The sequence below is a fragment of the Netta rufina genome, assembly GCF_964035555.1.
Source record: "Netta rufina genome assembly, chromosome: 1".
Classification (NCBI taxonomy): domain Eukaryota; kingdom Metazoa; phylum Chordata; class Aves; order Anseriformes; family Anatidae; genus Netta; species Netta rufina.
In genome coordinates, this window is record NC_140123.1 from 149,848,502 (window position 1) to 149,873,991 (window position 25,490).

General features: G+C 42.9%; 1 protein-coding gene across 1 annotated transcript in view; it reads right to left on the bottom strand.

Annotated features, from left to right (window-relative positions):
* Positions 1–18,145: 18,145 nt before the first annotated feature.
* NUAK1 (NUAK family kinase 1) overlaps positions 18,146–25,490 on the bottom strand; it is a 47,991-nt gene continuing 40,646 nt past the window's right edge. The window contains exons 5-7 of the mRNA XM_084284996.1: positions 23,865–23,984; positions 23,461–23,593; positions 18,146–22,191 (exon numbers count right to left, since the gene is read on the bottom strand). Coding sequence (XP_084141122.1) covers positions 21,038–22,191; positions 23,461–23,593; positions 23,865–23,984 — 1,407 coding nt within the window. The 3' untranslated portion in view covers positions 18,146–21,037. The remainder of the gene's footprint in view (positions 22,192–23,460; positions 23,594–23,864; positions 23,985–25,490) is intronic.

A 25,490-nucleotide genomic window follows, 5' to 3' on the forward strand; every position in this document is an offset into this window, starting at 1 on the left:
GTCAGTGAAGGGACTTAAGCCCTGCAAGTCGGGTCAGGGCTGTTTCTTTGTCTTACATTCTTCACAGAGAACAATAATACCTCTTGAACCTACTCTTTCTTTGATTTTTCTACTTAATTATGGAGTCCTCTGTATGTTTGTTTACATAGTGGTAAAAGAGAGGGCCTAAAATGATGAGAGGAAACAAATACAGAATTTTATGCATGCAGAAGGTAGGGAAAACACTAGCTACTATTGGCTTGAAAATGGTGGGGGAAGGTGAGGCAAATTTCTACTAAACTGTATTTTGAGTAGATTTGGTGTATATTTCTTTTTTTTTTTTTTTCCTCAAAAATGCCACTTTTGTAGCAGTTGGCTTTTTTGGGAAACAAACAAACAGGCAAACAAACCCAAAAAACTCTCCGTAGCCTCAAAGCACAATCGCATCCATGCCTGAAGTTCAAGTTCACAGAATCTAAATTTTCCCTTGGCCACATCCCCTCGCAGCCTCACCTGCCATGGGTGTTTTTAATTCCTCCTGGTAACCTGAGCTGCAGCCCCACATGCTTTGGCCTCTAAAGCCAGAGTGAAAATGCAGTTTAAAATCAACTGCTTGAGTAGAAGAGCACTCCAGGCTGTGATTTCTATACTTCTGGGCAGTAAATTCAGACCTGCTAGATGGTTTTTTCCTCTCTGAGAGTAGAGAATCAGCATTTTTCAATGCTCATGCTTCAGCTGGCAGAGTAACCTCAAAGAAGCTGTCCTTTTGGAGACAGCAGGAAGACTGTAGAGACTGAAGTTCAATTTCTCCTTCACTGTGCTTGTCCCAGCTCTGCCACTGTCTACCTGAGGCCATGAGCCACCTAAGGGACCTAATTTTAAAAAAAGGCCGGTCTGGAGAGAGTTCCCTGTGCTGGTCAGGCCTGCAGATCAAATGTGTAAGGCCTGCAGCAATGGCCTGCTCTCAGACAGGGCTACCAGCTTCTTGGCCTTGTGGGGTCTGGCTGTTTGGCATTCATGAGGTGCTGAGTAAAAGCCCTGAGTGCTCTTTCTGATCTTGAAAAAGGGAGGTTTTTCATGAGATACAGGTCCCAAGGCAAACCCTGTAAATGCCAGCAGAGCACCAGCTCAGCCCTTTGCAGCAGTGGGGCACCTGATAGACGCCTCATGCCGCAGCGAGCACCTGTCAGAGGTGCCAACCATCTCCTCATTCTTGCCTCATCCTCCCCCAGTGCTGGGAAAGGCCTCTGGGGCTGTGCTTGTGCCTCTCAGACAAATGCCCACTGCATGGGACAGATGGGACACCCCCTTGGGGTGCCGGCTGTGGCCTTGTGTGGGGTGCGCAGCCCAGCGCCGAGCAGCTGGCGGCCATTGGCGCTGCGGCAGACTACCTCATTTAACCTTGGTGAGGGAAACACCAGCGCTTTCCCCTTCTCAGCGTTTGTTTTCAGTTGCTAATCCAGGAAACACACGTCCTTTCTATTTACTTAGAAAAGAATGAATAATAACCACGTTTCTGCTCGGCTCCTTCTCCCTCCCCGGCCCTCTTCTGGCTCCCCCCCCCAGCCTCGCTATTAAAATGGAAACCCCTGTGTTACAGACATTGCCGGGCTGCTAGAGCACTTAAGCAGCACACTGCGAGCTGCAGCCATTTACTATGTGCGATTGTTTCTATGAGACCTAATAATTCTACCATTGTTATTATAACACTGTGCACTAATACAAATGAGCTTGTAAATAGGGGTCCAACTAAAATAAAACCATTATAATCACAGCCCAGGCTGTAAATCACAGACTGGTGTGTTCTGCTGTGGTTTGACCAAGAGCCAGGCAATAGTCAAATAATCAAACTGCAGATGTTGGGATAGCAAATCTGCTTAAATTTAAACAGTGGCAAAAGTCCAAACGACGGGGGGGAGGGGGGAAGAGGGGGGCAGAAAAGAGTCCTTTGCGCAATGTAGGAATTCCACCCCCTTTCTTGTTAACAGGGTCTATAAAGCAACCAGACATTTTACCCGATAATCACACTGTTCCTCAGCAGCTTGTGTGCACCAGTGCCGGCTCGCAGGCACAGGAGCCATGCAAAATGTCTGCAGAGCGAGTGATCGTTAGCAGTGGTGTCCCCACCGCCATTCCCACAGCCACTGCCAGTGGAAAGCTCAAGCCTTCCAAGCCCTTCCAGGGGAGTAGCCCAGGGCAACCCAACAATGTCCTGTACCATGAACTTCACTGGAGTTACCCTAAAACTCAGTGATACTGGGGCAGAACTCGACCCTCTCTAATTTCTAGAACTTCTTGCTACAACTGAGCTTACCCCTGCCTCTGTTTCACTCTGGGACACAAACCTGTTTCTCCATGGTGCTGCCCAGGACACAGCGGCAATTTGGCTTCTGGCTCAGGTGGCTTGCTGTGGACGCTACTTCCATGTGCCAGGCCAAGGGTTCATGTGCTTGCCCTGAAGTATCTTTGGTTAAGATGTACAGAGAGACCTACTTCCCTGCAAGAGGACAAGCCACTGCTGCAGAAAAGCTGAGGAAACATTTGCTCAATGGTTAGGTTTTGCCATCAGGCTCTGCTGTCTGTTTCCGCAGCTGTGGGAGATGCAGTGCAGTTGCTTCTCCTCCTAGCCAGAAACAAGTAGCCGTGTCAGCAGCACACAAATGCAGGTGGTATATTTTCATTTGGAGAATACACGAGCCTTGGCTGTTGCCCTGTGACATTTGAAGTGATGTTAGAAGCTTCTTTAGGAAGTATACGGTCATTTGTTTCTCTGACAGCCTGAGGCAAACAAATTGAATGGGTCCTGTTGCTCACCACGTTGTCACATGTGGTCGCAGGAGGGCTGTTAAATGTGAGAACCTCCTTGATGTAACTTTAACTTGCCATGAAGAAATTTTTTTATACTAATTTTTTAAAGTAATATTTAAGTGGCTGCCAGGCAACAAGTCATAAGGACAATCAATCGCACAAACAGATGCCTTGTAAATACTTCTCTTGAGCAAGTAGCTCAAGAAATCATTGAGGGAATAAAACAGCGATCTCTCTGGGGGCAAATCAGCAAAATGAGCTTGCCAGCCTTGGACGAGGGCTGGACAGGATACAAACCAGTCATCCTCCTGAAGCTGCTTCTTCTCTGTGGCACTGACACAGCAGCTGTGAATACTAATGTTACTTCTCTAAAACCTTGTGACTAGATTCCACTAGCAGGACAATTTGCCTTTCCTGCTCAGGAAATATTTGCTGTTAAAATGACTCGAAGGCAACACGAACTGGGCATATTCCAGCTCAAAACTTCAGGGACCCCAGGAGAGGGAGCTGGTTATGAAAAGCTCATTCACTGATTGAAAACCTTTTCCCTTGAATTCCTCGTATACTGAAATTGGAAGAACATCCTTTGTCCTCCTTCATTCCACTCTTGGGTCTTTTTAAAGGACAGTGTAGCTCCTGGAGGCAGAAAACTTTTTCTGCCTGAGTCTCCCTTCTGGCGGGAGTACAATGTTAGAAGCAGAAAAAATGTGCCACTCCAAGTACACATTGCAAAATTAACACCTTGGCATGCACTCCTTGCATATCCACTCTGCTGGATCCAAATTTCCACAGGTTTTCCTGCCTTTTTTTTGTCAAGGGTACCAGTTTTTAAAAAATGCTATTATTTTACCCTTGGACTTACAGTAATCCTGTTGCTCAGAGGAAGCCTGCAGAGAAAGCCTGGTTTCCTCTGGTGCATTCCTAAGTGTCTTGGTGAGAGGAATCATTCTGGTGTGTGAATCAACCCAGCTTCCTCTGCTTGTCAGAGAAACAGCGCAACCTTGCATTGCTGATACACGCCACACTGCACGGGATGTGGTTGATCTCTTCTGCTGCTGCTGCTCTGCAGAGATCTGCTTCACAATGTGTGCAATAACCAGATTAGAATCAGTGCAGGAGGTTGTTGTGAACATTAAGCATTAAATAAACTCCAACACTGTACTGTAATTCCTCTTGAATGATTAGATCAGCCTGCTGGGAGTGCTACCATTATACATAAGGCAAATGTCACTGGGTGCCTCATAAATTTAGCATACAAGTACTAAACATATTAGGTCTGATTCACTACTGCCTAACTTCAGTTTATCCTAGTATGAGGCAGAGGAGTTTCACTGGCAGAAATGTGCAGTGAAACACTGATTCTGTTCTCTTTTTAAGGGGATCAGCTGTTTCCACTGACTTTTGCAAGACCGACACTAAGTAGATTCACAGCCGCTCCACTCCAGCTATGTTAAGTGTCAGTTGTGGCAGATCATGCAGGGGAGCCAGTCCCAGCTAAAAATATAGGCTGGTATTTCTGGCTTAGAAACTGTACCCCCTCATAGTGAAGGTAGGTCTAGACTGCAAAAAAAAATATGTGCTCTGGAGCCAAGTTGACAAAGTCTAATTAGCTGATACAGGAGGGAAAAAAAAAAAAAAAAAAAAAGAGAGAGAGAAAGAGAAGAGAAGAGAAGAGAAGAGAAGAGAAGAGAAGAGAAGAGAAGAGAAGAGAAGAGAAGAGAAGAGAAGAGAAGAGAAGAGAAGAGAAGAGAAGAGAAGAGAAGAGAAGAGAAGAGAAGAGAAGAGAAGAGAAGAGAAGAGAAGATGGAAAATAATACAGATGCAAGGCAGCTTGACTTTTGACACAGGATAGCTGCCCAAATGCAAGTCTACCGCAGAGCTCATGTTGAACAGGAGATAGGTATGTGATTCAAAACCCAGGCTGTCTCCATTGCCCTGGCACTTACACCAGAGCAACCCTGTCACTTCACACACGCTATAACTCTTCCAGGGAAAAGGAAATAACAAACAAAATGGCATAACACCGTTTTGGTGTGTTACATAGTTATAGATCCAAACATGGTGACATTCTCTTGATGTTTCAGATTTTCCATCAAAAGAGTCACTTCCCTCAAAAAGAGCTTCCCTCCACCTACTGTTTGTCAGGGTAGAATCTACATCTCAAAAAAAAGTAGTTGGGAAAACCTTTAAAATTGTATCCTACTGACAACAGCACAGATAGGAGAGCAGAATTTGGCCTCTGAAGCTCAAGGTCCTTGACTTTCTCAGTGAAGGATTATTCCCCACAATCCCCCCAGTGCACGTTGTCCGAGGTATTTTTAATGAGGTGTTGACTAATTCCCTCAGGAAACTTTTCTGCAGTCTGACAGGTCTCATTGTTAGCATTCTAACCAGCCTGAATTTCGTTTTACCAGACTTCATCTCAAACTATTTCCCTCTTTCCTTGGTGTATTTTGCATCTTTCAAATATTTGTAGGCAGTTATCATATCCCCATTTTAGCTGTCTGGCAGCCAAGTAAAACATAATTAGCTTTTCTAATCTTCCTCCATAAATCCAGTTTGCTTTCTTGAAATCCAGTCCCTTTCTCCTACTTACGTGTCTTTTTGGTATGTTGAAGCTACATATTTTGTGGTTGTTTTTCACACGCCATCACTGATACCAGTAGGAAGAGACATCAGAAAATCAGACACTAGATCAGGAATGGTTTCTATTCTAGGTTTGTTATTTGCTCTTTATAATATAAACTTAGTTTCTCTGTCAAATAATTTAGGCTTTCCTTTGATTATTTATATCAATGAGCATCTACAAAACTCAAACCTTGTGCAGTATTTTCAAAGCGAATTGCTGTAAGAGATGGATTCAGCATTTTGTGCTCATTTTATAAGTAGAGTGGGCAAGAGGGAAAATAAATTTACCTGTCATGAAAATTTGTTTTCGATGGGGAAAAATGGTGTTTTGTCAAAAAGGGCTGAGCTACCAAAGCAATTTGGAAAATGGGCTGGTTTTTGTTTGGCATGAGTGAATCAAGCACCCATCTGTCCCAGCACTCACTCTGCGGGCATGGCGAGCATTGGGCACATGATACCAAATCCCTATTTTTCAGCTCTATGTAAGTGAGAAGGAAGCATTTCTAAGCATATTTCCTGCAGGAATAGATGGAAGCTTAACCATAGAAATGTTTTGCACACCTATTGACTCTGGCCGCAGGCAACACCTATTTACTCATTCAGTCATTATTTAGTATCTTGCCAGGTCTTTGGGGGAAAAAAGGCAGGGGGTTAAGTGCACACAGTGGATATGCATTGAGTATTCATCTTCTCCACCCCTTTTTAAATTTCTCCTTGAAATCAAAAGACTTCAGGGACTTAATAACGCTTTCCTTTTCAGACACATTGCAGAGGAACGCTATCAACATACTAAAGAAATTCATCCATATGGAGATTTTAAAGATTAACTGCTTTCAGGTCTTGGGCCGCTCCATTCTCAAGGTGACTGAAAATCTCAGTTTCATCTATTAGTAATAAATGACTGAAACAATTTCCTAAGGAATGCAATTGATTCTTCATCCATTGGAATGCTTGTACCGGGATTGCTTATTTTCTATATAAGGTGTAATTTAAACAGATGCGAGTCATGTCTGGTAAATCTCTATAACTTCTGTTTACCAAGAAGGCCAGATTAGAAGCTAATCCTTTGTTTGCCTTTAAGCCTATGCTAACATCTCCTTCCTCCATTGTATGCATACAGATTTGTAGATTTTCACTTTGTCTCCTTCAAATATCATAGCTATGGCAAAAAACTGTGAAAAAGAATCCAGCTACTCAAAATGCCTCCAGGGAAGGTAGAAAATGAGGCAGGAAAGTCCCCGCTACAAGAAAATCCCCTGAAGCAGGGGTAAAAGCATGCTCAAATATATGCCTCCTTCAATTTTAATATCCTTCCTGAGGGCAGAAGTCTTTGTTCTTCAGGCCTCTTGGTTACCTCAGTCTCCTCTGAGTAAGCTGCAGCATGAGTTATCAGTGTGGCTGCTTGGAGTTTTTAAATCTCAGAATTTATATTAAATTCTTTAATTTTAAAGGAAGCTGATATATATATACATGTATATATCGTATATATACACGTATATATCATATATATACAAATATTTTTTATTTTTTTTCCCTGCAGTTTATATTATTTTTGCAACTCTTCCTGTGAGAATGTTTCTGTATCCAAAATCGGTTAGACAGGAATTGTGCTGTGCAGGTCTCTAGCTTATTTTGTTTAGCTCACCTTAAGATCATAAGGAATACAAGTGTGGAAAGACTGAGAAAAAGATCAAAGTCCAAGGAAATGAAAATGAGAAGAAAACGAACTGCTTTTATTATTACAATAGCTCAAAACAACAACCCTCTGAACAGCAGATTTCACACACTGACAGAAGCAAAATTATGGATGATTTCATTCTTTTCCTGATCAAGGCACTTCTGCAAGATGTGCCCAATGCCTCTCCCCAGAGTCATCATGCAAGTGGAACAAAAGCCTGAATGCCACCACGAGACATGTGGCTTGAGCAATCATGGCATCAGTCAGAGTTGTGCTCAGCTACGGACTGTGGTAAAAATGTCCTTAAAAATTGCATAGCTGCATATGTGTTATTGTAACCCCACAAGAAGTCTGAAGCCTTTGGTGCTGTGGTGCAGTACACACAGACAGCAATGATCAAAAAATATGGGAGGGTACTCTACAGAGTTCAATTTCTTACTTTTTTTTTCTTTTTTTTTTTTTTTTTAGAAAAATAATGTTAAAACATTACTCATTTATGAATAGAAAGAAAGGTGGATGAGCAGCCAGGAGCAGATGCTTGACTGAAAGAAATGCATCTGGATGCAGGCAAGCTGCCCTCACCATCTGTTTAAGCCAGCAAAGCAGAGGCTGCTGGCTCGGCAGGTTATTGCAGGTCTGAGGCATCCTGGCATGACTTTCCATCCCTGCTCTGCAGCTCAGCAAACAAAATAGCCTTCGTTCACCCAAATTCCCAGTCCAGAAACCAACTGCTTTGCCCACTCCAGCCCCTCCTTCCTTCCTGTACTTGGTTATCTGTTTTTAAAGGAAATTGCCCACCCCAGCAGAAGGTATAAATTAGCCCTTTCTTAGAGGATACAGTGAGACTGAACCGCAGGATGCGATGTCCAGCTAAGATTTGGACTCGGCTGTTGCCTGTGGGCCATGCCAACCCACAAATCAAGTTAGCTTGGAAAAAAAAAAAAAAAAAAAGAGGAAAGCATGTGGTCCTGGTGCCCCAGCCCTCGATTAGTAATGAGCAGCAGTAGGCTCCAAGAAAAAAAAATAACAGTGGTGGAAGTGGGGTACAAAATCCCTAAATGTCATCCTGAAAGTCCAATGTGTGTGTGGAACAGGGCAGATTCAGAAGGGACAATGCGGCAGGGATGCAGGAGGTTTACTGGATGTTATGGCACCTTTTTACAATAAAGAAGGTCCAGGGCTCACTGTGGAGGCTGCCACTGATGTGCCAGCAGGTGCCTGTGCTGGGACACACTGGACACAGGACGACAAGGAACATTAGGGTGGAAAGAGCTGAGGATAGACTCTCTGAAATATGCATTTTATTTGAGCTCTGGCTCTGCCTCTTTTCTTTCATTCAAAGACTATTTACTTTTGCACTTAAAAAGAAATCAAGTAGGTTAAAGGTCAGCTTTATTATTTTTGTTGTTTTTAAAGAAGTTTAAACCATGGTTGTAGAGGGTTACTTTAGCCATTTGGAAAAGAAATATCTGCATATAAAACCATTCATTTTGGATGTAGGTGAGGATGCCCTGCTCACCACAGCAAGGAAGATTATATGGATATAAATAAAAAGAAAGCAGGGACCCTGGAACAACCTCTTTATCTTTTCTTTCTATCACTGCACTTGTTGATTGAGTTGTTTCTGAATTCATACATATATATATATGTAAGAAGATCAGTGTTGCCACTATAATCTTGACAAAAGTTCATTCTATATGCAGTAACTCCTATGTGGATCATAGAATCATAGATCCCACATGAAATGCAAAAATTTCTTCTTGGGCAAAGGCATAGGATAGGCTTTTGTAGGGGTATCCACAGGAAAAAAATAAAAAAATAAAAAATCTCTGGGTGTTTTGCCAGTAACTTGAATAAGAACAGAGCTAGGCTTATGCTGAATGTTTCTGAAAATCTCAGCTTTGATTCGTTAATGACCATTTGTATGATGGACTACTGCAAACCATTTATCCACAGAAATAAATACTCAAAATAGAAGAAAACAGGACATGGCCAGGCAAGCTGTGGTTTGTACCAAAGCTTCAGATTTGCTGAAAGACAGATATATAATATTCCTCAGCTTTTTTTCTAGAAAACCACTACTGAAGAGGTTTTGCCAGCCTCTTTGAGTTCATGTCAAAAAATAGTACTGAAAACTGACCTTTGGGAATTTTCCTGGATAGCGTTTCACCATCAGATAGAAAGCCATACCCCTGAGTCAGCAAGGAACAGGCAGGACTACCTTTAAACATGTGAAAGTTATTTATAGGAGTAATTTACTGGATCAGGCCTCATATGAGAGAGACAAGGGGGAAGATTTCATCAAAAGACTAAACTACAGGAAATCCTGTCAGGGTTATGTTCGAAAAGTTGCACGTGTACCCTCCCAGTCCCCACCTTTAAAAAGAGTTTATGTTATAACAGAACTCTTCTTTGTAAAAGTGGTGGTGGTTTGCTGGAAGATGGACTTGATGAGTCTGCTGCCAACCTGGTGGTAAACTTACACGAAGGTAGAGTATGAATTCCAAGCAAAGCCACCAAATATCAATACAGGACAGGTTACTGGAAGTCTTTGCTATTCTAATAACAAATTGACCTCACAATTTCCTGAATGCTGGCAAGCATCACTCGAAGCAGGAACCACTAAGACTTTCATGGGAATTTGAATGCCTACATTTGTTGTTTCCTCTTAGGAACAACTCATTCTCTAAAAATCAAACCTTGCGAAGGTATCTCAAGTGGGACACTCAGAAATTGCAGTACCTAAAACCACTAGACGTTTTATAAAACCCTAGCCTGAACCTACAATGCGTTAGTCCCTCACAAGAATAGATCTCCCTAACAAAAACTTGCCTGTTCTGCTGAAAGACAATATCCGTAATCACTGGTAAGAAGACCACGTTTGGTTATTTTTTGTAATTCTTCCCCACCTCTCGAAGCAAGCTGAGATGACCTTCCAACAATAGTTTATTTCTTCTTGGCTTGAATTGAACAAAGACTTTCTATTCACATGCATGTGAAAGGGAGTGTGGATGTTTTTGTGGTGAAAGATCAAATCTCTCTTTTGAACTTTGCAGTGGATAGAGCTAACTGCAGCATCTCTGAGGCTTTTGCTGTCCTTTCAGAAAGCAGCCAACTAAATATTCATTTGGAGTGTTTACCTGGAGTAAGGAGTATATAAAACATATCAAGGTTTACCTGGTGTAAGGAGTATATAAAACATACCAAGGTAATAAATTAATCTAGAGTATTTTGATGTTTCCATGAGGTCAGATCAGCAAAACACAATCCCTACCAGTGGCTAGTACGTACTCACTGTGTTTCTAGGAATTTGCTACTGGATATGCAATGCTCAGTGGACAAGCTGTGACTGGTCATAAATCGTGTATTTCTTTGTTTAATTTCTCAGACTGAACAGAGTATCTTTTCTGTAACTGGAGTACCTTGCTTCAACTTTTGACCAGGGCTTCTTCAGGACATGAAATGGTTTAAGGGGTGAAGGCATATAAACTAGGTGAGGGAATTCCTTTCTCAGCAGTATCAGCTTCGCTGAGAGAGAGAAGTTTATGGTGGAATGGGTACGGGTCAAATTAAGGTTTAGTGAGTGTGTTGACAAAAAATGGCTTTTCTGCTGTCTGAAGCAATCTGGTTTTCTCAGAAAATGTGGATTTTTAAAGTTATTTTAGGGGTGGCCTCTGTGGCAAGGGTGACTTCACAGGTGTTGGGGGGGTGTGCTTCTGTCAGAGGGGAAAATATGCAAATCTTCCTTTCTTTGCATGGCAGAACTTTAACAAAAGCTGCCCCTGACAGCCCCATTCAAGCATGTGATGGATTCTGACCCCTCTCTCATGCGACTGTTGTCTTTGTACCAGGACTCCCTGGAGGGGCTATAGGAGCTCTCTCTCTGCCCATACCAAGCAAGATGCTATCCTCCATGCAGTGTTGCTCCAGTAAATCTGGTCTGATACTAGAATGGAACATAGGGAAATTGTTAAGTTACTTATCTCCAGTGCAAGTAAAGACTTTCCTTTCTGCTCTTGCACCAAGTTGAAATGCAGCCTCTACGCTGTCTCATTTTCTTGTAGTTGTCAATAGTTCTGTTTCTTCCAGAGGAGCCTACATAAGGACCTGGGGAACTACAGGCCTGCCAGTCTGACCTCGGTGCCAGGGAGCAGTTTATCTTGAATGCCCTCACATGGCACATACAGGACAACCCAGTGATCAGGCCCAGTCAGCAATGGTTTACAAAAGGAAGGTCCTTCTTGACAAACCTGATCTCCTTCTACGACAAGGTGATCCATTCAGTGGATGAGGGAAAGGCTGTGGATGTTGTCTACCTACACTTTAGTAAAGCTTTTAACACTTTGTTACAGCATTCTCCTAAAGTAACTGGATGCTCATGGCTTAGACAGGCATACATATGCTTTGGTGGGTGAAAAACTGTCTGGGTTGCCAGGCCCAAAGAGTTGTGGTGAATGGAGTTAAATCCAGCTGGAGGCTGGTCTGTAGTGGTGTCCCCCAGGGCTCAGTGCTGGGGCCACTTCTCTTTAATATTTTTATCAATGATCAGGAGGAGGGAATCGAGTGCACCCTCAGTAAGTTTGCAGATGACACCAAGGTAGGTGCGTGTGTTGATCTTCTCGAGGGCAGGAAGGCTCTGCAGGAAGACCTGGGTAGGCTGGGCCGATGGGCTGAGGTCAACTGCATGAAGTTCAACAAGGCCAAGTGCCGGGTCCTGCACCTGGGGCACAACAACCCCAAGCAGTGCTATGGGAAGAGTGACTGGAAAGCTGCCTGGTAGAAAGAGACCTGGGGGTATTGGTTGATAGTTGGCTGAATTATGAGCCAGCAGTGTGCTCAGGTGGCCAAGAAGGCCAGCAACATCCTGGCTTGTATCAGAAGCAGGGTGGCTGGCAGGGCTAGGGAAGTGATTGTCCCTCTGTGCTCAGCCCTGGTGAGGCCGCACCTCGAGTGCTGTGTTCAGCTTTGGGCCCCTCGCTACAAGAAGAACATCGAGGTTGAGGGAACAGGGGGGCTGTTTTACCTAAAGAAAATGAAGCTCAGAGGAGACCTTATTGCTCTCTACAACACAGAAGAGGTTGGGGGTTGGTCTCTTTTCCCAGGCAACAAGCAACAGGACAATAAGAAATGTCCTCAAGCTGCACCAGGGTACATTTATGCTCAATATTAGGAAAACTTTATTCGCTGAAAGAATTGTGAAGGACGGGAACAGGCAGCCCAGAGAAGTGGTTGAGTCACCATCCCTGGAGGTATTTAAAAGTAGTGTGGAGTTCAGGGACATGTTTTAGTGCTAGGTTAGTGGTTGGACTTGATGACCCTAGGGGTCTTTTCCAACCTAAACGATTCTATGATTCTATAAGTCATTGCCAGATCAGGGCCTTAATTTGGAACTTTTCAGAAAATAGCATTTGGGGTCTAGTGAAAAGAAACTATGCTGATGGACCTGGACACCACAATCATTTTTTGTAGAACAAATGACATCATTGATATACTCTCTGGACTGTACCTTCTCTAATAATTATATAATTATTCAGGTTAGAAAAGCCTCTTAAGATCACCAAGTCCAACTATCCACCTAGCTACCAAGTCTCCCACTAAGCAGAGGGCCAGTTTCCATGTCCATGCAGACATGGACTGATCTGCATGCTGATGTGGTGGGATACTCTGGGTTAAGACCACGTTAGGAACTTGACCAAAAGTACCACTTCACTTCCCTTGAAGTGAATTGTTTGAACTCTAACAATAGCTATGAGCTCTTGGAAATTTTGCCTGTGTTTCATCAGAAAGGGCCTGAGTCTACATGTCCTCCAACCAGTACTCCAAGTCATCCAATCCCAAGAAATTTTGAACACTTCCAATTTTGAACATTTTGAATTCCTAAGGAAAAAAAAAAAAAAAAAAAACAAAAAAAAACAATAATGATAAATTCCATTTCAGCTGAAGAATTGTGTAATTTCCCCAAAATCTTGGAAGCAGGGATTTATCTACACAACACCGTGGGTGCATCAATAATTTGAAAGACCCCTGCCAGTTACAGAATCACAGAATCACAGAATCACAGAATTTCTAGGTTGGAAGAGACCTCAAGATCATCGAGTCCAACCTCTGACCTAACGCTAACAGTCCCCACTAAACCATATCCCTAAGCTCTACATCTAAACGTCTTTTGAAGACTTCCAGGGATGGTGACTCCACCACTTCCCTGGGCAGCCTGTTCCAATGCCTAACAACCCTTTCAGTAAAGAAGTTCTTCCTAACATCTAACCTAAACCTCCCCTGGCTCAACTTAAGCCCATTCCCCCTCGTCCTGTCACCAGGCACGTGGGAGAACAGGCCAACCCCCACCTCGCTACAGCCTCCCTTGAGGTACCTATAGAGAGCAATAAGGTCGCCCCTGAGCCTCCTCTTCTCCAGGCTGAACAAGCCCAGCTCCCTCAGCCGCTCCTCGTAGGACTTGTTCTCCAGGCCCCTCACCAGCTTCGTCGCCCTAAGTTGCCTTTTTACGGCAAAGCTGAAAATTTCAGAGGAAGTTAGTCACTTGGAGTGAGTAAATGACTTTTGATGTGTACAATCTAAGGTCCAGTACGTTTCACCTTTGAAGTACCTAGTGACCACGGCTTAGTCTGAGGTCACAAGGAGCAGAAGATAGCCATTGGTTTCAAAAATTCAGGCGTGGGCATCTCAAACTGGCTTCATGGAAACAGATGTTTCTAAAATCCTGTTTGAAAATCTGGAACTCTTCATACAGGAAAATTGAATGGTCAGCACATAGGACTTGAAGCTATTCCCAGTGAATCCAACCAGAATTTCACAGTGATATAAATTTCTTTTTTAAGGCTGGATGCTCATCTGGGTTGGGCCAGCAGGAGTTTGCACTATCTGGGGATCTACTACTTGACCATTAGCCATTGCCTCTTTCCACTCTGACACAAATTTTTCCTGGAAGCACAAGGGGATTAACTACCTTGGGGTTTCTAAGGACCGGAGCTGACTGAAATTCCTCATAGCACTGAGTTGTATGGGAATTCAGCAAACCTCTCTTCTCAGGCAGCAGATCCCTCATCTCAAGAAATCTTTTGATTAATCTGTCAAGCTCTGGGACGTGCAGCAAAAGAGAACAACAGGGCTTGAAGGAACATTTAAAGAAATATTTTTTGTAATTCCCAGCACAGCCAGAATGATGACACACTCTGAGTCTAGCAAACTTGCCTGGCAGGCAGTTTGGGCTTTATATGTAAATATAAACATATATTTACATATTTCCTAACATCTGTTTTGAATTTGTTTTCCCTTTGGTTCTATTTAAAGTACGTCTTGTCCTATTATCTCTGAGGCTAAAATTTGGAGGGGTCTGCTAATAAACTCTATCACTGCAAAGCAACAAGGCACACTCTCCATCCTCCCCAGCTTTCCAGCCAGTTCCTTCACAGCTGTTTCCCACTTGTATTTCAAAGTGCAACAGCATCTCCCAGCCTATGAAAGGAGCACAATTTCCTAAGTAGATTCCTGCTGGGTAGGGTATAGTATCACCACCACTTCCAAGAGTTCACGTTCAGTTGGACTAACCCATTTGTCCCAGCAGCCCAGCACCTAAATTGTTCCTCCACATGGTGTCTTTTTCAGAGAGCGCCATGCTAGTAGCTCAAGGTCCTGTTCACAGTTTCTCTCCTTTACATCCAAGAAGAAAAATTACCTGCTGCATGGCACCAGAGCTGGAGCCACTGCTGCAGAACAAGGTCGTGCCTTGGGCCAGTCAGCCACCAGCCTGCAAAGCAGAGCCAGTGCCAGGACCAGGGTAAGTGCTGCAAAAGCACCTCGCAAGTAAAATTCAACCCACTGTACTGAGAGGGTGCTATGCAGTCTGTGGAGGGAAAGTGAACAAAAAGCAAACAAGTTCTGAACAAAGTGAGAGACTGATAGGCATTATTTGTCTTAAATAAATCAGATGGGGTGAATGGGGAAAGGGCAAAAAGAATAATCAAGGCTGGCTGACACCAACGTTTCCACATGGTCTCTGACAGCTTCAGGGCTGGGTGTGCTTTGTGAGAGGTGGTGTTCACTGTCAAAAGACCCTGAGTACGAGCCAGTAGTGGAGTTGCTTTGAGGAATGAACAAGTAGTGCAATGTCCTGACCTGCCAGTGTGCCTACAGCCAACAACCACAGCTGATTTTCTTATTTTGTTGGCAGTCACCTATCTAATCCTTTGGTGGCCCTGGGCCTGGTGCACTTCTCAGTGTGAACTGTAAGCCCAGCACATAGGTAGGGCATGAGGAGCCTTCTGGACATGCATAAAATTGCCTTGTAAAATGCTTTTCCAAGGAATGATTAAGCATTGGTGCCAATACATAAGATGTCCTTAAAAGAGCAGGGTTCTGTATCGCCAGATGATGTGCAAATCAAAGGTTTTTCTGCACTGATGAAATTCCAGGAAACACGGGGTGGGGGAGAAGGGCTGTAGAAAGATAGCCAGAAACAAGATGCTCAGATCGTCTATCCAAAAAAGTTACTTCTTCAGCCAAATTACTAAGTCCTTTATGGGAAAGATGTCTTGGTTTGGCAAGGAAGAGGAGGCAGCTCCACCAGACAATAATAATAATAATAAAAGCCCTAGTCAAATACTGAATAGCATTATTCCAAGGGAAACATGACTTGTTCTCTGTTGAGTTAAAACTTTCAGCTGAAACTCTGAAACCAGCAACCCTGGAACAGGAACCAGAGCCTGGGCTGATGCTAGCAAATGCTGAAGTTTCTATTGGCTCAGTAAATGCATTTCTGCAGAATCATCTTCAGAAGCATCTCATTTTAATGAGATGTGAAACACCAAGATAAACTCCCGGCTAAACTGATAAGCTTCTCATATACACCACATTTACATGAGTATTGGCCTTCTCCCTCCATTGGACTGGTTATGACTTACCCTGTAGCTATAACCCAGGCTCTGGTATTGCAAAGTTTATAATTACACATACTTCTGGCATCACTAGCAAATTTACCTGCTAAAACACTTGTCTGTGATAACTGAAAGTGCCATCCCTTTGCCTCAGTGTCGTGCCTTATTTTCTCAGTCCCTGAAGTCTCTGAATGGAGACCAGAGCTGTGAGAAAATCACAACTACGAACCAAACCCAAGCTTCTCTGCCTAGAAAAGGTGCTCTGTCAGTTCCCTTCGAATATTGCTTCTCTTGCCAGCACTACGGGTCGGCTGTGGGCACCACCTCAAAGGGAGATGCCCCCTCTGCACCAGTGATTTAGGGGCTGGCGAGCTCTGAGGAGCAGTGTCAGGCTGTCCCATGAGTGTCTGGGCTGGCCTCTGAGGACTTCAGTAAATGCACCAGGGGTGTGAGAGGGACCCCTGCACTGCCACGCTATGCACATGCATATGCTTTGCCAAATCGGAAACCAAGATTGCAAATTTTTGGAAGGGTTATGAAGTTATTGTCTATGGCTCCTATGAAAAAAAATGACACACTACTGCTTTGTCACTCGACTATGCAGCTGCCAAGGCTCCAGTCTTGCTTCCTTGCTCCAGTCTTGCCCAATCCACAAAACTTCAACAATTCCTGAGAAACACTGGAATCCCCACGGCACAGACCAGGTCTAGCTACAGACTCTGTAACTTTGACAAAGTGTCTCACCGTACACTTATTTCCTTCAATAAATAGGACCATTAGACACCCACCTCCCCACCACACCCCAGAAGTGTGTGCTCCCAGAACCATACAAACACGTACCTAATTTCTTCTCAGTACTTGCCACATGCACACACCATAACCAGCCATCCAGATTTTTTTTTTTTTTCTAAAAGTCATTATTTTTAAAAGAAAACAAATGGTTTGCCCTCAACTTCATTTTTTTTTCCTAGTGTGCTAAAATAAGAAGTTTCATAATTGCTATTGCAGAAGAGACTTACATTACATTTTCCACCATCCAGCACCCACACAGTTAGACCTTATTCGTCTCAGGTACAAGAACACACTTGCTGACTTTGGATATGTACCTTTCACTTTCTGACTCAATTAGCATACGGCAGCTAATCATTCTCTCTGTAAGGTATCAACAGCTTATTTGCCTTTCTGCATCATTGGGTTTTTCTGTTAATTCCCACTGGTTGTTAAGTGGTGATGATAAATAAATCTAGCACCTACAGCCACGACTTTTTGCTTTAAAAAGCTCGAGAGAAAATGAATTTGAAAAATTAAAGTCTCTTTTGCATGAGATCCAAACTCCGGTTCCTAATCCAAACCTCCCGTAATTTAAAAAGCAGAGGAATACACACCACAGGTATCTTGGCTGGCTGCATCAAGGGTGCAGTTTAATGGTGTCTTGCTCGGAGCCAACTTCAAGACAGTGCCAACCATTTCCTTTATTTTAACAAGACACCAGCACACACAGCATACCTAACACCCAGTTTCCCTAATGACAACGACCTGCTTTCCAAGAAAAACAATCTCAAGACTTTTGGTTATCAAGGGCACTCCAAAAAAATGAAAACTGACTCCTTTTTGCCTCTTTTTGCCAGCTGACTACTCTGACTGCTCAAAGCCACCTGACTGAAACCACTCCATATTCAACAACAGGAGATGGCCACCAGCCTTTTGCCGAAACAACCCTTAAATTACACCACAGGGACATTAAAACTGGAAATAAACTGTCCTCCTCACCAGAGAGGGGAAAGGACCGTGACCACATGTCTCTGGGCTACAAGTAAGTTGTGCCGTGTCTCAAAAGCCGGCCTGCTCTGTCTCACCTGCTGCACAGACCTTCTTATCTTCCAGCAGAGAAAGCCCAGTCAGCTGTTATTCTCCACCAAACATTTACAGAGCTGAAAGCTTTGGGCATTTTGTGGTGCCAATTTGTTCATAGCAGGGGAGTCTCTGTGGCCACCCACAGTATACTGAAATGCACAAACCAGCCAAGAAGCTCTGCATAAACAACTTGGTACAATGCACTGTGATGCTGCTGTATTTCTGCATGACAAGTTCATTACCATTTGGCCTTGGCTGACGCTGATGTACAGTGAAAAAGAAAGAGAGAGACTCTTCACAGTTACATTAATTCCATTTTATTTAATAAAAAACAGTATCAGATTAAAAATACAAACACTTTGGGTGATTATCCAGCGTTTTCCCCTGTGTGCCTCGCAGAGCTCAAACCAACCAAGGATTGGGAGAAAAAACAAAAACAAAACAAAACAAAACACCAAACAATTTTGGCCGGAGCTGTAAAATAATGTTGCACCAATTAAATTACACCAAATATATTATTATACCTTTGAAATGGCTTTCAGACCAATAAATAAAAAAAAGACAAATTCAAATAAAAAAGTCAACTTTGTATTACAAAAAAATTAAATAAAAATCACAACACTAATAATAACAATGTGCAGTCAAGTTTTTTTTTTCTTCTCCTCTAGGAATGATAACATGCCAGTAAACATGTAACATGCCAGTAACATGCCAGTAAATCCCTACGAAACATTTCCAGTTTGGCAGCAAGCAGTCACTCACTCATTCACATTTGTACACAAGGAAGCAGGCCTGGGCAAAAGCCTAGGTAGATACGAGCCTTCAGGGTGCTCCTCAGTTCCCTGCCACAGCTGGTTGAGTTCCCTTCCCTTCATCGTAAAACCTCTATAAATCCACTCAAGATTTAGCACCAGATCCGCAGGGAAGGTGTCAATCGGTGCAACCCCACCGAAGGGATGCTCCATCACATCAACAGGATGGTGCTGAGTTACACCAGCTGAGGATCTGGCTCTTCTGCCCCAGGGCACAAGTTAAAAGCTGTGGCTGTAAAGTTTCGGAAAGGCCGTGGAGACTACGTTGGGTTGTTTTCAAACACATCACAGTAAACCTGTTAATTAAATAAACTGCAAAATTGGGTGTTAGTTTTGGATGGGCTAAAGGAGCAAATGCAGGACCTGTGAGAAGGCAGGACATCTGAGCATCACACCAAACGTGTCATACAGGTCTGTAGAGAAATGCCCTGAAATTGCCCTTCCTGAGCAAATGAGCAGTGAGCCAAATTTCACTTGACTGCCTGAGAGCACATCTCTCATACCTTTTGTGGGTATTGATGCTGTTGACTCCAGGGCCAAATTTGGTCCAGTGTTTCACGAGAAGAAAAGGTTCTCCACAGAGACAGATTAACTGGCTTAGGAAATTTGAGCTCATTCATCTTTATACAAGGCATAAAACCTTGTTGGTTTTTAGGAGGAACTGGCAGACTGAAGTACCGTGACGCACCAAATAAACAATTTGCAAGTGAAATTGCTCCCTGCCCCAGATGCCAACTGTTCGTGGGGTTACCCCTGAATTCCCAGAGGAACACTTTTCCGTTTCTGCATTATTTCTAGGATTTTGGACACAGCGGGCCAAAGTCTGTTTTCAGTTCCAGTTCCAGGGGAGGAGTGAGAACAGAGTTTGTGCCACGCTTCTCTCTTCTGGATATGTCTGCACACACGGATTTTGCAGCTGTGGCTCATTTGACATCAAAGGCTGAAACCTACCATTTATTCACACCAGTGCACCTCTAAGATAGCCAGGGGCTATGTGCTCACATCAATATGACTGAAACGGGCCTTAAGATTCCAGTTTGCCCAGGCCTGTCAAACACACAGTGCCTTTCTGACAGAGGCTTACATTCAGGTAATCCAGTAGACCCATGTGATACCTTTATGGGAGTTGAAGCCTTTAGTCTGGATATTCAGGTATGTCTGAGAACACACACCCATATCCTTCCCGTTTTTCCAAGCTGGCGTCGTTGCACACGCAGTACCAGCTACACTATCTACATAGAGGCCTGCATTTTTATGCTAATTGTTATCAAACCTACTATTATCATTTCATCGCTCAATTCTTTTTGCTCCATTACTACCTACTTAGAAACATTTTCATTTGGAGAAAGGCATATTCCCACCAACTTTCTGACCTCTATCCATTTCCTACATGCTACAACCTTTTCTTTACTTAACATTCTGCTCACAAACTACCTGTCACCCTCAGATACTACAAGCTAATAGCAAGGTGGCACCATTTGCTGACACTGACTGAACTCTTGGAGGGTCTGTTAGCCCTTGGAACCCTTTGTTAGATCCATCTACCTATGGGCATCCATCTGGCCGGCCTTTTTAAAAAAGTAAAACTGAATACATAGGTTGAAATGTTTTGAAGAATCATGTAGCTGCTTACAACATCCATTTCTTCCAGCTTCTGTTCCAATTTCTCTGACTCTGCTTTTGCTGGTAGTTGGAAAAAAAAATAAATTAGGGCCTTCTGCTCACTGAAGAGCAATGGCTGTGGGAAGGGCCAGATCTGAATGCCTGCTCCATGCAAGGTTATTCTGGGCTAACACTCAAATTATTTGTCCCAGAAAGGGTTCAGACACCTCCTCAGATCACCCTGGCAGAAGGAACCATGGTGACCATCCAGCCTGTTCTCCTGCACAATGCAAACCAAAGATCCCCAACATGTAATGCCTGTATCCAGATGAATAATTTCAGGGGAAAGTAAAGCTTCTCTTTCTAAAAGACATCCACAATTGACTTGAAGAATTCAGCTCATCTCTTGATATAGCTAATCCAATATTAATTAGAAACCTCTCAAAATGTGTGTGCCTCACTTCCAGTTTTAATTCTGTCTAACTTTCACTTCAAGCCATTAAACCTCGATGCTTTTGTCTGCTAGATCCTGATACATTTTCATCACATATTCAAAGACCAAAGGATTTTCTGTGGTCAGCTGGGTAATATTTTGAGGACACAGAATTAGAGAAGTGTGAGATGACTTTGGGGCTACTTTAGACTTTGCTAGGAGTTCAGCTAAGTAGGTACAGTCAAGTCTTTTGAAGGAAAACCTACCATCATCAGCAAATCAGTAACCTGGCTTACTTCACCATAAAGGTACACAGAACAACTCCCTCCCCTCCCTTTCCATCTCCCGTCTGCTAGTTGAGCTTGTTGCAGATCTCTAGGGCTTTCTTGTAGACCTGAGTCACATCATCCATGTCTGTGAGAAGGGAAAAACTGCTGTCCCCCAGACGGTTACGATACCGTTTTAGATACTGTGGCCGTGGGCAGTTCTGAAGTCCTTCGAAGTCTTGGATCTGGAGGAAATTTTCAGCAGAGACACAGCTCCGTATCCTCTGTCTGTTTGGCCTGTTCTCTTGCAAGTCCAGCAAATCAAAGGAGTCACTGGACAAAATACTGTCATCACTAATCACGCTGGAAGGGCGACTGTAACTTCGAGGTAATGCATCCCCGGGCAGGACCACTTCTTCCATGGCCTCCAACGTCGGTGTATCAGGGCTAATTAAAGCAGATTCAGTGCTGCTGGTAGAATACTTGCTGTTATGTTTCAAGATACCCTTACGCCTGCAGGAATGACTGTAAGACCCATTTCTGGATGGCTCTGTGACCCCCGGAGAAGTGTCACTGTTTACTGTTTCATCATTATTGTCCAAGAGTTCAGAAGATTCACTTCGTTCCGGAGAGGAGTAATAGCCAGATTCTCTCTGCTGAGTCTTCTTTAGGATTCCTTTTTTTGGCATTAGTGAAGACTGCTTAGTGCCATACTTGGCTACTACCTCTCCCTCCACAACACTTTTAATGGCTACGCCAGTCCTACACAACTCTTGCTCCAGCTTAAAAGCAGAGGGTAACACTGGGCTGACCACACCTTCAATGAACCCCGCACTGTGAGATCGATGTTCACTGTTGCTCCTTTTCTTCAGGATGCCTTTGGGTCTCTTGGAAGTGGGTTTGGATGCATTTTCAGCTCCTCCTTCCTGGATGGACTGTGCAATGTCATTTTCCTTTTTTGATTTTTTCAGAGACCTTTGTCTCTCTAGTGTGACTTCAGGGCCTTTGGGCTTAGAAAGGCACTTCATTTTGGTTTCAGTCTCTGGTTGGAGGCCAGTAGAACGGTGATGCCAATCAATGAACCTTGCCAGCAATGGGGACTCAGAGTCCCTCATGGCATCACAGTCACAAACACTACTCTTGTAGCCCCAGTTAACCCACCAGTGGTTGGCAATATCTTCAATGGTTGCTCGGCGTTCAGGGTTCACCATCAGCATCCACCTGATAAGACCGCGAGCATCTATGGACAAAGAATAAAATATAAAGGTTAAAATATTGGCACTCTTGGTTTCCTCAGTTTAAAACTGAAGCCTGAGGCTAATCAAAAGCACAAAAATAATGGTTCTTACAACTGGAGATGTGAAAGGAGGCAAGGCTTTGGCCATCAGTCAATGCTGGAAAATGAATTTGAGGACTACTTTCTATCAACAGAGTATGATACACCCAGGGTGAATTGGTACATTTGTTTATCAAATAAATTAAGATTTGTCTTGTATTGGTCAATGAATAATTCCGTATTACTGAAAGAAATCACCAATCTTTCATAGAATCATAGAATCTTTAAGGTTGGAAAAGACCTCCAAGATCATCTGGTCCAACCATCCCCCAACCACAAGTATCATCCACTAAACCACATCCCTAAGCACCACGTCCAACCATTCCTTGAACACCCCCAGGGATGGTGACTCCACCACCTCCCTGTTTTAATGTTGTCTACTCTAATAATTACAAAACTTGGAGGAAAACAAAGGGGAATTGGGATATTTTAAGTGCTCTATATATGACTGCTTTTAGATTTACTTTTTTTTCATAAAAAGTGTAGTATTCTGTCTATTTTAAACTATTCTTTTTATAAAGAGAGTGACAAGGCAGCAGAAAATTGAATGGATGGCAAACAAATGATGAGAGATAAATATTTAGCTAAATATAATAATATATACACATATACATATTTTTAAGGCTGTAAAGAGCTATTATGTCAATGACCCAGACTTGATGCTTTTCTGTCAAGTGACAGCTTAATGTGTTATCCTCTAAGAAGAAATAAATGCAAACACAGTGGCATTTAATTCAGATTTTGGCCTAGCTTCTCAGATAAGAGGTTGCTTTGCCCTGACCATTCACCCTCTCTCTGCTCATGATATACTACAGTGTAGTCAGAGGGCTGGTCTTTACCAGTATGTTGTATCGGTTTACAGCTTGTCTGAACAATTCCACTTGCAATAGCTAACAGACCTTCTTCCACTGCCATAGATCTAGTTAAAAGAACTTGCTGAAGTTTCCCCAAGGCAATAAAATCTATCTGCTATAAAACTTTCATTTCAAAAGGGCTTTTGGTAAATGCTGTACCCAGATGGGAATTGAGAGCAGATGAAGTCAGTAGGGGAATGAGAGATTTTTTTTCTGTGTCGTTCTAACATGACACCAAAATATTCCAAAAGGCACGGGGCAAATCTTCCATTCTGAACTCCTGTCAGCTCAATACATTGCCCTCACTCCTTTTTTATACCTGAGGTCTGTGTTGGCTCACGATATTCTCCACTGCTGATTTGCCTGATGAGATTTTTGTGATCAAAGCCATCAAAGGGCATCGTTCCATAAACCAGAGTGTAAAGCAATACACCAAGGGCCCAGCTGTCAACCTGCAATACAGAGACAATGAGTGTGAAGCCCAGGAAAGCTGATCCCCACCATTCTCCCTGCCATGTCCAGATGCACCTACCGATGGGCAAACCAGAATCTAACATCTAAATAACCACAGGTAAAGCAAACAAAGGCAGCTCGAGAAATGTCAATATGGGAGACACCTACTCACACATACATGTGCAACAACTCTAGTATTAAGACTAACCCACAAGGCCGGTATCATCAAGGACATCCCAGTACCACCACAGAAAAACTGACCCTTCTTACCTCTGGGCCTCTGTAAGGTCGTCCATTAACTATTTCAGGGGAAGCATACAGTGGGCTTCCACAAAAGGTCTGCAGAAACTTGTCTTTGTGATAGAGGTTGGAGAGTCCAAAGTCAGCAATCTGCAAAGACAATTGCACAAGGCTTCTGTAACATTAACAATATCTCAAAGTAACAGACAATCCTTTATTGGGAAGGACTAAGCTATACTTGACCCTGCTGCAGGGCAGGGCTCTCAACATGGATAACCTCTCAAGTTCACTTGCCAACCCATTTTTCTATGATTTCATGGCTTTTTTAGAAGGCTTCCTAGAGAAGGAGAAGGGTCCCCAAGTTAAATCCTCCAGACTAGGAACAAGGATGTTTTGATTCCATTCTCAGACAGGTCACTGCCAAGTACAACCATCAATTAGTGATTTTTTGCTAGATGAATTGCATGTGCTTACAAAGACAATTTCATACCGGGAGGCACTGGACTATTGTCCACTGATTACTCTTCATCTTGTATAATCATTAATACCAAGGGAATGCAAACAGAATGTACTACTGTTCTTATATTGCACATGCAAGCCCAAAGCCAAGACCTTTCAAAACAAGAGGAGGAGTGAGGCAGGTGTGTCATAGGAAACTAAGTGTAAGATTACAAAAGCAAGTGATTCTTGAAATCACGTGGAACATAGCTCTGCTTGAAAAGAGGGGAAAGTGAGGCAGACAATAACTCTTACACATTCAGGGACTCCAAGCTGAGGAATCTGAGTCGTTAAGCAAACGAGATGTCTATCATGAGATAATAAACACAAGTCTGGTTCCTAACTGGAAACAATGGGCCCAAATCTGGCTTTCCCAACACAAACAAAACTCCCCTTGAGACTGTTGGGAATCTTGCCCATGTAGGAATTGCAGGATCAGGTCCAAATAATTTGTTTACTTCAATTCCCTGTTCTTGTTCAAAACAAAGGCTGAGGATAGCAACACTAAATACTCCCACAACCTTTGCATTTCCTTTGTTTCTCTAGCAGAAGGCAACACATCTCATTTTTTATCTTGTTTGAAACCTAAATGTTTCTGTTTCCTAGAGATATTTTTATGACTGCCCACTACTGACATAGGACATACATAAAAGACATAAAGCACCGGCATAAAAAAGGTGTTATCAGTTTATAAATTTAAGAGACAGGGGCTTTCTCTGGGTTTTTCTCACCTTATTCATGTCTTTTCTACCAGAAAGAAATTAAACCCCAGAAAGAAGCAGTGATTACTTGATATTATATGAAAAAATTCAAGATAAGACAAAGTGACCAGAAAAGAAAGGGAATTTACCAGCAGCAGCTATCACTCTTGACTTTAAAAAATGTGTATCACCATTGCTGCTAATACCTGTTTAACTCCAATGTCTAGCAAACTCTTGGGAGACATAAAGAATTTGTCTCTATTAACTATCAAAACTAAGCTAAAAAATGTCATAGTTGAGACTGAAGTAAGAAAGCTGGTGAAGTACAGACAGAAGTTCCCAATTTTCTTTCCTTACTATGAAAAAAAAATATTTATGGATAAAGTGAATATATAAATATCCATAAATACCAATCTATCTATATATACACAGATATACTTTCATGTTAAAAATATAA